The sequence below is a fragment of the Acomys minous genome, assembly GCF_964271855.1.
Source record: "Acomys minous genome assembly, chromosome: 1".
Taxonomy (NCBI): domain Eukaryota; kingdom Metazoa; phylum Chordata; class Mammalia; order Rodentia; family Muridae; genus Acomys; species Acomys minous.
The window spans coordinates 34,203,415-34,217,354 of record NC_140483.1 but is presented as its reverse complement, the minus strand read 5'-3'; the positions used below and the strand labels follow the sequence as shown (position 1 = coordinate 34,217,354).

General features: G+C 41.6%; 1 protein-coding gene across 3 annotated transcripts in view; it reads right to left on the bottom strand.

Annotated features, from left to right (window-relative positions):
- Positions 1-449: 449 nt before the first annotated feature.
- Positions 450-13,940, bottom strand: part of PAPPA2 (pappalysin 2) — a 232,112-nt gene continuing 218,621 nt past the window's right edge. For all 3 annotated transcript variants that reach the window (XM_084794567.1, XM_084794566.1, XM_084794568.1), the window contains exons 22-23: positions 5,105-5,203; positions 450-3,100 (exon numbers count right to left, since the gene is read on the bottom strand). In XM_084794567.1, the coding sequence (XP_084650693.1) occupies positions 3,014-3,100; positions 5,105-5,203 (186 nt within the window). In that variant the 3' untranslated portion in view covers positions 450-3,013. The remainder of the gene's footprint in view (positions 3,101-5,104; positions 5,204-13,940) is intronic.

Here is a 13,940-nt window from a genome sequence, read left to right as displayed (position 1 = left end):
GGGTTCCTCACTGATGTCCAATAATGGGCAGTCTTTGTCATTGCTACTGCCACATCTTCACCTCTGTTCTCTGCGCACTCCTCTGCTTCTGCCTCTCAGATCACATGCAATCTTTACCAACCAACCCTCAAATGTCACCTCCTGTTGGTCTCCATGGATGATTCTTATCACATCCAAAATGTAAATGATTCTTGAACATTGTTTCACAGCCCACAAGGCGCATGGTATTACTGCCTCACACTCTACCTTTGTAAATGTCACCTCTTCTTGTGGAATCTTGTGTTTATCTCTCTTTCATAACCTATTTATATAACAAATAGTTTTCAAGTGACTGAAGGGGATGATCAGCCAATAAGGGAAATGTGGATCTGGTACAGGCCAATGAAAAGTGACTCAGAAACAAATCATTTAAACAAAGAATAAGTCACCAAACACACTTCATATTTTATGTGCTGATTTTTTAATGAATGTTTTATCATCTTATAAAATAACTAGATGTAGCTGTTTTACATTACAATACAGTAGATCAGCTCCTTTCACTGTGTTTTCAATCAAACTGTCCCCTTGGGTGCTAACTGACACACTCAATAGTGATCACACAGAATAGATGAAGTGTCAAGACCAATGTCTTATAATGTTGGAAAGGAAAGAACCCAGAAGACTCTCCTTGCTGCCTTCTTTGCCAGGATCTGCTCATTGCCCCTGCTGACCTCGTTTCTGTGTCTGTGATTGAAGGCTGTCATGCTAACTATGAAAGTCAGCCACATCCGGGCCCTGTGGACCTTAAAACTCTAGTTACCAGAAACAAGAAGAAATAGAGAGGTGAGTCTGGAACACAGAATCAGACAAAGGAACATCTGCGAAGGGCCCTGGATCACATTATGGATGTCTAAGAGAAACAGAATACAGGCAATCACCTGGGGACAAGCATGAGTTGTCCCTGCCATCTCTGGTCGTTTTCTTTACTAGGGACATGAGTTGCTCTAAACACTGGGGCCCAGGCGTAAAGTCTAGACAAAACCACTGCCTCTGTCTCTAGCTGATTATGACTTAAGTGGCTTTCAGCCTGGGGAGCTTTTCACACACCATAGAAACTGTCCTCTTGCCTTCTCAGGGCACTGTATATGTTTCCAAGAAAGAACAAAGTATCTTAAAATGAACTATGAGATAGAAGAGTCCTCTCCATTACTCTTAATGGACTTAACGAAGAGGCTGAGCCTGGACATACACTGGTAGGCACAAAAGGAGAAGCGATGGAGATAACAAAAGTGGCTCCAAGTTTTGCCTGGACTTATTTTCCACTGGAGAAAAAAAAAATAAGGGAGACAGAGCTTAGAGCCTTTGTAAGAAGACAAGACCAATGTTAAACATAAGAAACAGAGTCCTTACTCTCTTCCTAGGTGCAATTCAGAAGCTGTCATAAGAAAACATATCCAGGACAGACCCCATGCAAAAGTGCGAGCCTAAGATGGACAGAAAGGAAGTGTCGATGTGATTGTTTTGTGTGTAGTCCATACAGCTATTGAACAAGAAATCTGTAAAGACAACGTGGACCCCAAATAGTTGAAATTCTCCTTTCTCCCCACAGAGTGTCACCCTCGCTCCACATGTTGCCTACTGGTCCACAAATTTCATGCCTTGCACTTGAATAAGATTTATCTCATTGCTCGAAGGATCTCTGGCCTCTTTTGGAGACTTGGAACAGGGACTTGTTCACTCATTCCATCCTCTTATCCTTAAACCTCATTTATTCTTGACCCCTCACCTCTCTGACAGCCTTTGGCTCTTCCATCCCTCTCTGTTCTTTCATCTCTTTTTACCTTTCCCACCGTTGACTTTCCAAAGCATTTTCTTTTCTCAGAAAATCAACAGTGGGTGATGCAGCTGTGAATGATGGCCAGGCGCGGAGACTTCCAACAAAGAGAGACACCGCCGACTGGCCAAGTGTGAAGAGGGTGTCAGTCCCTGTGAGCCTGTGTTCAGAGAATGAGCCATAATACACACTTTTTGACTCGCTGGCAGCTGCACTTCGATTAGGCAGAGGGAGGAATGGAAAAGACCCTGAACTCCATCAACTCCAATTGGGAGTTCTGAGAAGCATTGAAGAGTTTGTGTTCTCCTCCTGATAGATACTTAGAAACCATTGTCTAGTTCTCGTGGACCTACTTCCAAATGGGTTCCCATTTGTAACTTTCCATGCTTCTTGCCCTTAGCAAGCCGAGTCTATCTGCTTTCAGTAGGCCCAGCTCCCAGGTCATAAAATGATGATCAGCTGAAAGGCCAGCATCCAGAATTCCAACTACTCTCTTCTTCCCATCTAACCTGCCAATTCCTCTCTCTGGGAGGAGGGCAAAAGAACCTTTCTTTCTGTCTTTGAAGCTTCAGTATCCAACTGGACATGAATTTCACAGCAGCATGTGTGGAACAATGGATAATTTTTAGCTTAGTAAACAGCAAAAAATATAATATATAATATATTTATATAATTATGTTTAAATACTCATAAAGAAAAAGCTAACTCATTATTTAAGAGAGACTATGCGAAAGAAAGGCAAAGGACCAGTTTAGAGTAGATGAGCCCTGAAAGATGACAGTCCACCTGAAATGAGTATTAACAGAGTGTCCCTGGCAGTTTATCTTCTAATGTTTTGATATTGGTGTACATGTTGGGTGGGGCTGAGCCACTGACAATACAGAGTGGGAGGAGTGTGAGAATTGAGAAGATGATGGAGTAGAGTAAAAATGGGGAAGAGGGTCCTGTTTGCCATGCTTCTTCTTCCATTTTTAATCATTTATCTTTATACAGAAACTTTTGCCTATAAGCCCTCCCTACTTGGGCTACTTAACACATTAATTGGCACCTACGAACATTCTCTTGCATTTCTCTAAGGCTCTGTTCTAGGCTCTCCTTCCACCACGGGATCTGTATTATTCATTAACCCTTTGCATCCTGCTATAGGAACCTCTCTCTCTCTTAGTCTGCATCCAGAGCAGGGGAGGGTGTGCTCTGGTCCTAGAGTTGTTGATTTCGATTTTCTTCAGCCTTGGGGTCTCGACAGGTACATTCATCCAGGTCACAGTCAGCAGCAAATAGGATGACCTAGGAGAATGAACAGGAAGTTGAAATCATCCAATTTTGTGCCAAGCTTCACATTTTTCAACTGGCTTTAATTCCCCTCACTCGGTCCTAAAGAAGTATAAGATTGGGGGGTTCACATCATAGATCTGAAATTGACACTGGATCTTCTTATTATATACCATGTCATTTTAGTCAAGGTAATCATTTCTTCATCTATAAGGTGAGAAGACATCAATACCACCCTTCAGGGAACATCTGTGGGGTTGGGTGAAATGGATGCTGTGACACAATTATAATTTGCCCTACACCTATAACTATTTGTTGTAATAACTCTTAGTATTATTGACAATACTAGTGTGAATTTTTTTGTTCCTGTTGTAATCGTCATAGACATAAAGATGACTATTAGCACTTTCTCTCTATGAGAAGGACCAGAACAGACTTAAATCAGAGCAACAGTAGCCACCTTAGAAGCCTAGAATCCCTAAATATTCCTACTTCTAATTTCTCCGTGCTGTTGGGACAGTGGGATCATCAGTGATATCTTGGTATGCATGAATTCTTGCCCTTCTTGAGCCTAGGAGATACTTGGGGGTTGTGAGACACTGCATATCCCTACCCACTGTGTGTGGCTGTTACCTCATTTCTATGTAATTATCCCTCTCCCATTTCTGAGACAGGGCAGAATAAGTGGCTTTCTTCTTGCTTGTTTGGTTACCAGCAGATAAGCACTTCCTTTTGAGTGTCAAAAACAATGCAGAGACATGATAACAGTAAATATTCTACCTTTTGGGTACTTGTGATTAAACAAGAGGAATGTAAATGTCACATATTAGTGAAGATCCACTGTAGACATGGGTTCAGTGATTGGACAACTAGATTGGAGAACAGGTGAGGTTTTTTGCGTATGTGAAATGAAAGATGATGTAGAGTCAGTAGAGAGGTGAAATAATGCGCCTTTATGAACTCGGTTTCTCTGTATGCTAGTTAGAGGCACCAAAATTCATAGACAAATCCCAAGTTTACAGAGATAAAACTGAGAAAGAGTTAAGTGACTTCTCTATAGGTGGCCTTCCTGTATATAGGCAGGCTCCTTGAGTAGCTACTTCTACAAGAAAAGAAAATTGCTGGCCTGATTTCTGACTTATGGTCAAAGTTTAAGATTTGTTTCTCTTAGCTCAAGATGGATTAGTTTTCAGAGAAACAGGGGCCCAAATTGGTTGGTGATGTAACTAGTCATTAAGTACTAATTACGTGTTAAGTCACTTCATTCCTGTGCAAAGGTGAGCATAGTGGGTAGTACACAGTAAGTGATCGGAGGAGGGAAACAGTATATGGTACTCTAGTCTGTGTATAGTTGACTATGGCTTTATTATGGAGATGCATAGAGAGAAGGAAATAACATCTGCATATCTCAAATTCACTGAATTTGCCAACTAGCTTCAAAACTCCTCAGAGCACTTGGAGTTTTACTCATAACATCGAAAAATTTCAGCTCCCTCAATTTTGTAGACCCAAGAATCTTACTTTTTAATTTAACAGAGCCAAGCATAACAGGGGCAAAGTCTGTCAGGTAACTGGTTGCTGCCAATATGGTCCAGGTAGCTACCTAGCACATTCCTACGATGTACTTGTAACAAATCGTACAGAACTATTAGAATTTTTTATTTACTTACAAAGATGAGTGATAACTGGGAAGCTCTTCACTGGTAATCTAGAACCTTCTAGGGAAGGAAGATGTTCTTTTGTCTGGGTAATGACAAGCCACCAGGAGACTTAAAGCAACAAAAGTTCTTGCTGGCCCAATGGGTCCCTAGATTGGCGATTTAGTGTGCCATGCTCTCCCTCTTATCTCCTAATCACTTAATCTCCTAATCTCTTAATCACTTCAGAAACTCTGCCCCTAACTTGTTGTAGTTCCCTCCTGGTGAGTGGGTAGGAACCAATTATGGTGCACCAAGGAAAGCTAGCCAAAGCCCGGCTAATCCCACAGCCTTTCCAGCCATCCCAGGTGCTCTCACTTACCTTCTTGAAAGAGAGGGTGGAAGAGCAGCAGTCTCCCCCATCATAGTGGCAATAGGCCCGGTTATTGATAGTGTCACACCAACCATCTGCTTGGAAAGGCTGTGGAGAGATGGGGGTCAGTGTCCTGCGAGGTTTCATGGGCCCCATTCCCCCTCCCCCAAATCACCTCTAACCTACTCCAAACAATTCACAAAATACTCAAGAGACTCCGTATGAGCAGCCAAAAGGCAGAACACATTCGCAAACAGTTGAAGAGTCATAGGAAAAACCTTTGTGTCCAAGGCACTGTCTACTTTCACAACAAACACCTGCTTCCGGCCTAGCCCAAGTTCTGCTTGTATCATTAAACTCTTTAATCAGTCACTGTAGCAGACTTCCACATTGTTTTTTCTGACACAGGGTTTCTCTGTGTAGCCTTGGCAGTCCTGGACTTGCTTTGTAGACCAGGCTGGCCTCAAACTCACAGAAATCCACCTGCCTCTGCCTCCTGGAGTGCTGGGATTACAGGCCTGTGCCACCATGCTCTGCCTTACCTCCACATTTTCTTTCTGCTAACTATCAAGAAAGCCAGTGTTTGGGGGCCAGTGTGTCTATCAGTGAGAAAACAAAAATGTATACAGATGCTAATAATCTCCCAGCTCAAAAAGGCAGAATCAGGCAGACATAGGCATCATATGTCACATCATCTTGCCTTTATCCTACTTCTCTTCATCTTTATGTTCTTCTGGTGTGCGGATGCCTGGCACTTAGAGACTCTAAGAGTCCTCAGGTGCTATGATGGCATGTATGTTGCCTGTCCAAGGTGAACGTAGTCCTAGGGTAAGAACACCAGGGCTGGCACAAAAAAGACATTCCTACATGTACAGTTAGCTACCTGATTCACAGCCACTTAGACACAGTTTCTGAGCATTGAGTTGAATTGTTTCAATATGCTTCTGTTACTGCTGTCAGTTAACAGGAACAGAAATGGGAACGGGGCCCAGGCAAAACCCAGAGTTAATGGAATGTTTCACCCCAAAAGAGAATGTGTGATAAGAACACCAACAAGTGGTTAAAAAAAAATAGTTCAGCAGAACAACACATTGCCTTTCCAGACAGCTACCTCTTGAAGAAAATAGACCAGACAGGAATCTAGGAGGGCCTATCAGCCAGCCTACCTGTACTGCATCTCTGGTTGCCTTCTCCAGCTCATGCCCAAATGTAAACCCTTAGGGAATATCTCATGGGTAAGCTCTTTGGATCACAGAATGTTGCTGTTCTGATACCACCTTCCAGTTGCACATGAAGATCACTTCTGTCCTACCCCCCTCCCAATATCAAGTACAAAGATTATCCCATAGTCTATCATGCTTTGATGAGATAGAGCATTCAGTTCTGTAATGGCTATGAAATAATGCTCAGCCACTGAGTTACATCAGAACAAGCTCATCCAAGGCATTACTTCAGTGTTTTGATTTATTCTATGGGGTCCTGAGGTCATTTGAGCATCTCATCCCAGATGTATACCCATTTGCCAACCATTGAAGAGATGCAACTTTTAGGGGAGACTTCAACAGCTGTCACACAGCTGTACAGCGATGTCAGCTGAGAGCAGGAAGGAGAAATGAATTTTGTTTGCAACACAGGCCTCTCTGGGAAAAAAGACAAAGATTCAAGGATGAGCATTTGCCTTTCACACTGGACCAGTTACTCTGGTTCCTGAAAGCCTGAGGTGCCTACATAATTAGGGCTTGGGAGAGCAGACCAATCTTTTAAGATCTTTCAGTCTCTTCTTTCTTTTTTAAGTGCTTAGAGAATAACCTACCCACCTAATACTAAGATCGGTTACTCTTCCACCAACCTTGGCTGATTAATTGTCCAAACTTGGTCAGCACTTTTTTTTACTACCAACATAATTGTTATAATTATAAAAACTCACATCTCTCACTTCTCTTGCACATATTAGCATGCTCTTTAGAATGGAGGGAATAGTAAGCCTGAAGGTGTCTTCCTTAAAAAAAAAAGACAGTTTATACTGTATATGCATGTATGTGTATTTTTGTGTATTCCAGTGCCTGTGTACATGTGTGTGCATGCTTATGGAGGTGAGAGGACAGCTTTAGGTGTCATTCTACAGGTGCCATTTGTGGTTTTGTTGTTTTGAGATGAAACTGATCAATTACAAGAGGCCAGAGAGCCTTAGGCCTCTGCCTGCGTCTTCCTCCCTAGCACTAGGATTAGACATGTATACTGCAAAACCCAGTTTGGTTTTGGTGGTGTTATTTGTTTGCTTGCTTGTTCTATGCATGAGTTCTGGGAGCAAATTCAGGTCCTTATGCTTCTAAGATTAAAAACATTACAAATAGAGCCATTTTCCCAGCTCTGGCCTATATTTTTAATGGTTTTAGGAAATAATCCTATAATTGTTTATTTCTAACATCTTTACAATGGGTGACTTCTCAAGAACAGAAGGGAACCCATGATGAAGCCGGCACAGCCTAGGTACCTTTTTCTAGGCCTCACTGCATTTCTATTATGGTAATCCTCAAATGCTTTCTAAAAGATGGTTATTTTTTACTCCTAAAGGGTCCTTGGAGGAAGAAGAAATTTATTTTTAAAAGGGAGTGGCCATAAATACAGGGACATTTTGCAAAAATTCAAGTGTTTAATATACTATATACCTATTAGAGTTAATTGCTCCTCCTTTAATATGCCAAAAGCAACCACTCCAGCCTCAACAGAGTCTCCTATGGCAACATATGCCTTGGAAGAATGGCAGTTTGAATCCAAAGATACAAAGGAAAAAAAAAAACAAAAAAGGAAAGATGATTAATTGATCCAGAGTTTGGCTATAGAGTGGCCTTTTATCTCAACAGCTGAAGAAGTTGGGCACAGTGTACCACTCCTCTCTTAAAAGTGCTCCACAAGAGAGGATGCAGGGAGGGATTCAGTTCTGTGTTCGTGGCTACATTTCTCCACCTATATGAACAACTCATTTGTACTGTAAGATGTCCCATGTCAATGTACTTTTTAATCTAAAGCTCATTTCTTAGAGGCCACTTTTCTCATATTTACCATGATGACAAAGAAAAAATCTATCAAGTATAGCTACTTATACAACATAAAGTCATCAATATGAATATTAGTTCTCAGTGTTCAGAAAGATTTATGCTAAATATGCTTCCTCTGATGTGCACATGTGTGTGCATACAACACACACACACACACACACACACACACACACACACACACACACACACCTTTCAGTTGTTACTTCACATTGAGACAGAAATCCAACCCTGTAAACTATAACTAAATTCTTTAATTGAAGGAAGTACCTGGGTTGCTTTTTTTCTGATGAAGTCCCTTATGGTAGCCGTTTTGGTTGTTACAGAAAGGCTTATCTTGCTGGCGTTACATTGCAAGAAAGTGAGACCATCACATAAATAATCAATGAGAGCACACTTGAAACACAAGCAAGTCTATTCTACCTGCATACCTTTTGGAAGCTTCACTACAGTAAATACAATTTCTTCTTCATGAATGCTATTATCACAGAAGGCTCCTTCTAAACAGATTAAGTTATTCCCATTGTGTCTAATGACATTTATTGTTCTGTGACTTGTCCCCTACAGACTGAGCCACAGAGATGGTGGCTCTGCCTGAAGTCTGTGGTTGTGGTAATCCAGCTAACCCGTGAGCATTCTTTAGTCTATAACTCTATATGGAGGGTTCTGTCATAGGGACATGGAGGGAGTGAAAACTTGTCTCCTGCTCTTGAGAATGGCCACTCTTAGTAGACCTAGTTTGAAGGGCTGGGCTAGCACTGAAATGTGGATAAGACATAACTTGATTCAGATTTGGAGATGAGAGAATCTCCTTGGGGGGACTTGTTCTGCTACATCTATTCTCTCTGAAGAACAGTGTAGGGCTAGAATATTCCACAGAGAATAGGAGCCAAAAGAACTATAAAAGAGGAAGGAAGATGATGATAGAGAAGGGGGCTTCAGTCAGCATGCCACGTAACCCACCGTCAAGAGACACTGATAGATTGGCACATCCCTTCTTTGGACAAGACTAAAATTGTGTGTGTGGGGGGGGTTGTTTTTGCAGGTTGCAGAACCTAAGGCCACAAGTATGTTCTAGGAAGGCTAGGCCAGCCACTTTCCTGCTGTACTAGTATAAAGGTTGGCATCTCAACCAGAAGGAACTCTCCCTCTGGGAACCTTGGGGCAGAAATTTTTGTTTGGTTACAAGGATGACTTGAGCCAGGAGTACATATTAAAGTTTGGCCTGATACCAAGCACTGCTTTCTCTCTGTGTGTCATTACTGGACAAATTTTCCTGTTACGCAGATGAGAAATGAGAGCACATCTATTTCTTCCTATTGATCAGGCTGTGTCAGGAGCCAGAAAATCGATGGTGAAACATCATCCACACTAAGCTCCACGTAGAAGAATGATCTGTGGACCAAGTGCCCCCGTTCTCTGGTTCGTCAATAATGATGACATCTTGCCTACCCTCAGTCCCAACTTCACTTTGTACTGTGTGCTTCGAATGCTTGTATGCTCCCAGCTCATGTTAAAGCACAACTGCTATTAAAACAGCATTAAGATGTGAGACTTTTAAGAGGGAATTGGGTCATGGGAGATCTGTCCTCACAAATGAATTAATGGTAGTGTCTCAGCAGAGAGTTCCTTGTAAAAGAGGAGCTTGGCTTGGCTTCTTTCCCTCCCTGTGCCACCCTTTACCCCTCCTTCCCTCATCTCTGTTCTACCTTTCACCATTAGATGGCAATTTGACCTTAGACATCTTGGATTCAGAAATGGGAGTCAGGGAACATATATTCATTATAATTTACCCAGGTTTAAGTCATCTCTTTTAACATCACAAACATATCAAGGTACCTCAGCTATGTCCACTGTATCCATAATACCTGGGATTTACATGTGGGGGCTTTAAAGGATGTAAAAATCAAGAGTTCTTTTACAAATGTTTTCTTAGAATCACATAGGCAAACCATGGGAGGTTATTGATGCCTTTCATGGATGTATATTGCCAGAATTCTACTTCCTCATCAGTAAGATAATCAATCACAAATATTGGCAATGAAAGAGACTAAAGGTAAGGACATGAATTAGAGATGTCATTATAGAGACTAGTATGAGGTTCCTGCAACAAACATAACCTAGCAACCTCATTGTTGGGTACATATTGAAAGAGTGATGAGAAGGTGTTTTTATTAATTTGTTTATAAGGGCCCTAGAAAGAGGAAATCCTAGGGGATAAGATGGAGGCTGAAAGTCTGATTACACCTTACAAATATCCACCTTACAAATAATGAAATGGGGTCTTTAAAAGTGAACTGTGGCCTGGGGCTAGGGCCTAGTCAGTAATGCACTTGGTATGTAATCACAATGACCTGAGTTTGGCTACCAGCATGCATAGGAAAAGCCAAGTGTGGTGACTCATAGCATAATCCCAGCACGAAGGAGATGGAGAGAGAAGGATCAAGAACTTGCTGGTCAGCCAGTATATTTGAATTAAGGAGCTTCTGGTTCAATGAGAGACCATTTAAAATGAACTTGGAGAGTTATCAAGGAAGACATTGGGCATTAATTGATGGCCTCCACGTATAATTGCATGCACACATACATGGTCATGCATACAGACATACATACACAAGTGAACCACCTTATTTTCAACACTAGTTCCTGGCAATTCTGGGAACAGAGGTTAGATTTTACACTTACTGGTCAGCTGACCTCTCTTTTTCACTCTCAGATAATTTTATTCACCTTTTAATTTAATGGGAATTAATTAATTAATTAATTCCTTTAGTGTCTCTACAAAAGGAACTGAGGTATGCACTGCTTGAAAATAAACCCAGCACATATAGGAAGAAAAGCTCATACATGTAAGTTTCCATAGGCTTCCATGGCAGAAAGTGCATTTCATTTCTTTCATTTCTCAGTTGTAGCCTAAGGTTTATGTCAAATAAGTTTCTAAACACTCTGTTTTTGCTGAGGCTTGAGTCTTGCTGGATCCATTTTCCCTGAAGATGGCTCTCGCCAGGAGGAAGCGCTGGTCTCTTCCAGTCCTATCAACAGAATCACTGTATTCTGTCCTTCACCATGCTAAATCCAGGCAGTTTGATATACCTTGTAGTAATTGGATGCAATAAGGGAAGAATGTTGTTCTATTCTTTCAGCACTCACTCTCTGGTATGAGAGAAAGTTCTAGGCATGGCACAGCTCTACGGTTATAATACTCTGGGAAAATGCGATTTTAAATGGATATCTTAGATATTTCCTCTGGAAAATCTTATCTAGCTCTCTGAATCTAGAGTTCTTTTTGCCTTAGAGTTACTAAAGCATATTCTTTGCATGTGCTTCATAAAACTTCACACTCTGAAAGTTCATTCCAAGTCCCACGATCTAATAAGCTTTCCAGTACCCAGTCTTTAGTTAAGTTCCAGACACAGTACTTTCTCAACAAATAAATTAGTATGACTGTTCTGTTTAGAAGTGAGAGGCAAACTCCATTTGCATAATGTATGACCAGATTCCCTCTTTTCACTATTCCTCCACTGTTAGGATACTTGACAGACACGTTGCTTTATGAGAAGCACATCACTTAACATGCACATATTTATGTATTTCTATTATGTATTTATAGGTTTCCATTACATATTAGAGTATTGATGTGCACCAGTTTCTACAAGTAAGAAGTCAAACAGAGAATCTGAAAGGCCTCCCTGTATAAACCACGTAAAATGAATTTGGAGGGACAATTATATGAGGTGGGAGGGGTGAGTGAGTCAGGAGAATGAGAAAAAGGAAATGTGGGTAACCAAATTTAAGTATGTGAGAAAATATAACTAATCAAATATTTAAAGAAAATATGAAACACATCCTCTCAGTTTCACAGCTAAAATTTTTAAGAAAGGAAAAGAAATTCTCCAGGGGACAAAAGACAAAGAAAATGAAAACTAGAACAGAAAGAAGACAGTAAATCACAAACATCTTAGAAGTGGTTGCAAATCTGCACTCAAGTTGGGATAAGTACAGGGGACTAGAGCACAGGTCTTTGCAAAGTGTGGAGGAATCAGTGCCACTCTTTGTGTTTCAATGAGAACTGTAGAGAATGGCCCAGTCCTATGCTGATACTGCACAGGTAATGTGATTAACTTGGAAGACTGGGGGTCTGGTCCTGCTTATTAGGCCTGAAGTCTTCATAACTCAAACCCAAACTTTTGCTAGACTCATGAGTAACTAAGATGCCAAGGAACTGCTGGGTTTTTAACTTAAAAAAGCACCACCTTGAAGGCCACGGCTCATATCTAGAGTCAGCAAGAAGCAGTTGTAAGAAAATGGTGAACAGACACATTTTGTTGGCTATCAGAGGGACTCTGATGTGAGCCTGGTAGTCATTTTAGTCTTTAGTCTTTTCAGGACTGGGGAGTGGATCCAGGGCCTTCCACATATTTGGAAACCCATCTACCACTCAACTATATCCACTGCCCTATTTTTTTCTTGATGGCCTTGCTGTGTTCTTTCAGTGGACTGCTTGAAGTCACTCTGTAGCCCAGTTCAGCCACCCCAATAACCGGTATTACAGGCCTGTACCACTGTGCCTAGTCTTGTAGTCTACAATGTATCAATGGTTTACATATAGTTTTATGGACTCTGTGTAGGACCTTAAGTTTCTCCTACCTAACCCACAGAGGAGGCAAATGAAAGAAAACCTTAATACAATCTCTTTAACTTATACCTGACACCAGGAACAGAGTGGCATCTATCTCATAAGTGTCATAAAAAGATCAATATCCATTGAGAAGAGCAGTGGAAAAATTGAAGTAGAAGAAGAAAATCCAGGAAAATAAGAGCACATGCCTTTCTTCTCTGTAATGCTCTATCTCCTTTGAAGGACCCAGAGCTCTAGCACTCTCATCTCAGAAAACACAGAGACTATGGAGCCTGCACAAAGACTAAGAATGCAAATACCATGTTAAAGGAACACATGCTCAGAGTTCTGCCTTGCTCAGTACCCCTGCCTCAAGATTCTGCTACCAACACCTTGGGACAAACCCAGATGTTCCTTTCTCTGACAGCATCCTGCCCACTCTCCTTCATTACAAACAGAAGGATTTGAGTTGTGAGGGAGCAATGGCCAGGTATGCAGGAAAAGGGTATGGAATATGGAAAAACAGAAGAAGAAAGCCTTCCCAGGCTGTGGAAATTGGCTAATCCTCAAAAGCATAGTGGTAAGCTGAGTGTCTCAGTCAGTCATCACTGCCTTCTCTTTCCTGAGAGTAAAATGAATGCCTTTGTGACACTAGGACGAAAACAGGGAAAGAGATCCTTAAATAGAAAGAAAATACTGCCCACCTTGTTAGTTCATGAAGACAACACTGAAGAAAACATGTGGGCTTCTCCTCTCACCATCCATTAAACAGCAACTTAATCTGTTGGATATAGCTGCTGATGCACTAGACACTGGGCTGATGTAAGGGAACAGGGCTCCGGGGGAGGATGCTGGAGGAACACTTGCCCAGCATGCTAGAAGCTTTGGTTTGATTCCTCCCAAAACACAGGACGAGGATGACGAATACAAAGGGAGTAACATGAGGGTATCCCTGTTTGTGATCCCTATAGAACTGGATTCTTGTGTGTTCATGATCTGGAATTCTGACCTTGGGACACAGTAGGCTTCAATGAGCTGAGCAGGAGTCAGGGAAGTCCCTGAGCAAATAGCTGGTAAGTCATTGCTCTTTTCAAGAAGGAAGCCAAATTCCATGCAGCAGGGGGACTAGCAGGCCACTTGCCTCACTCCAGGCTTGACAGCAAGAAAACCA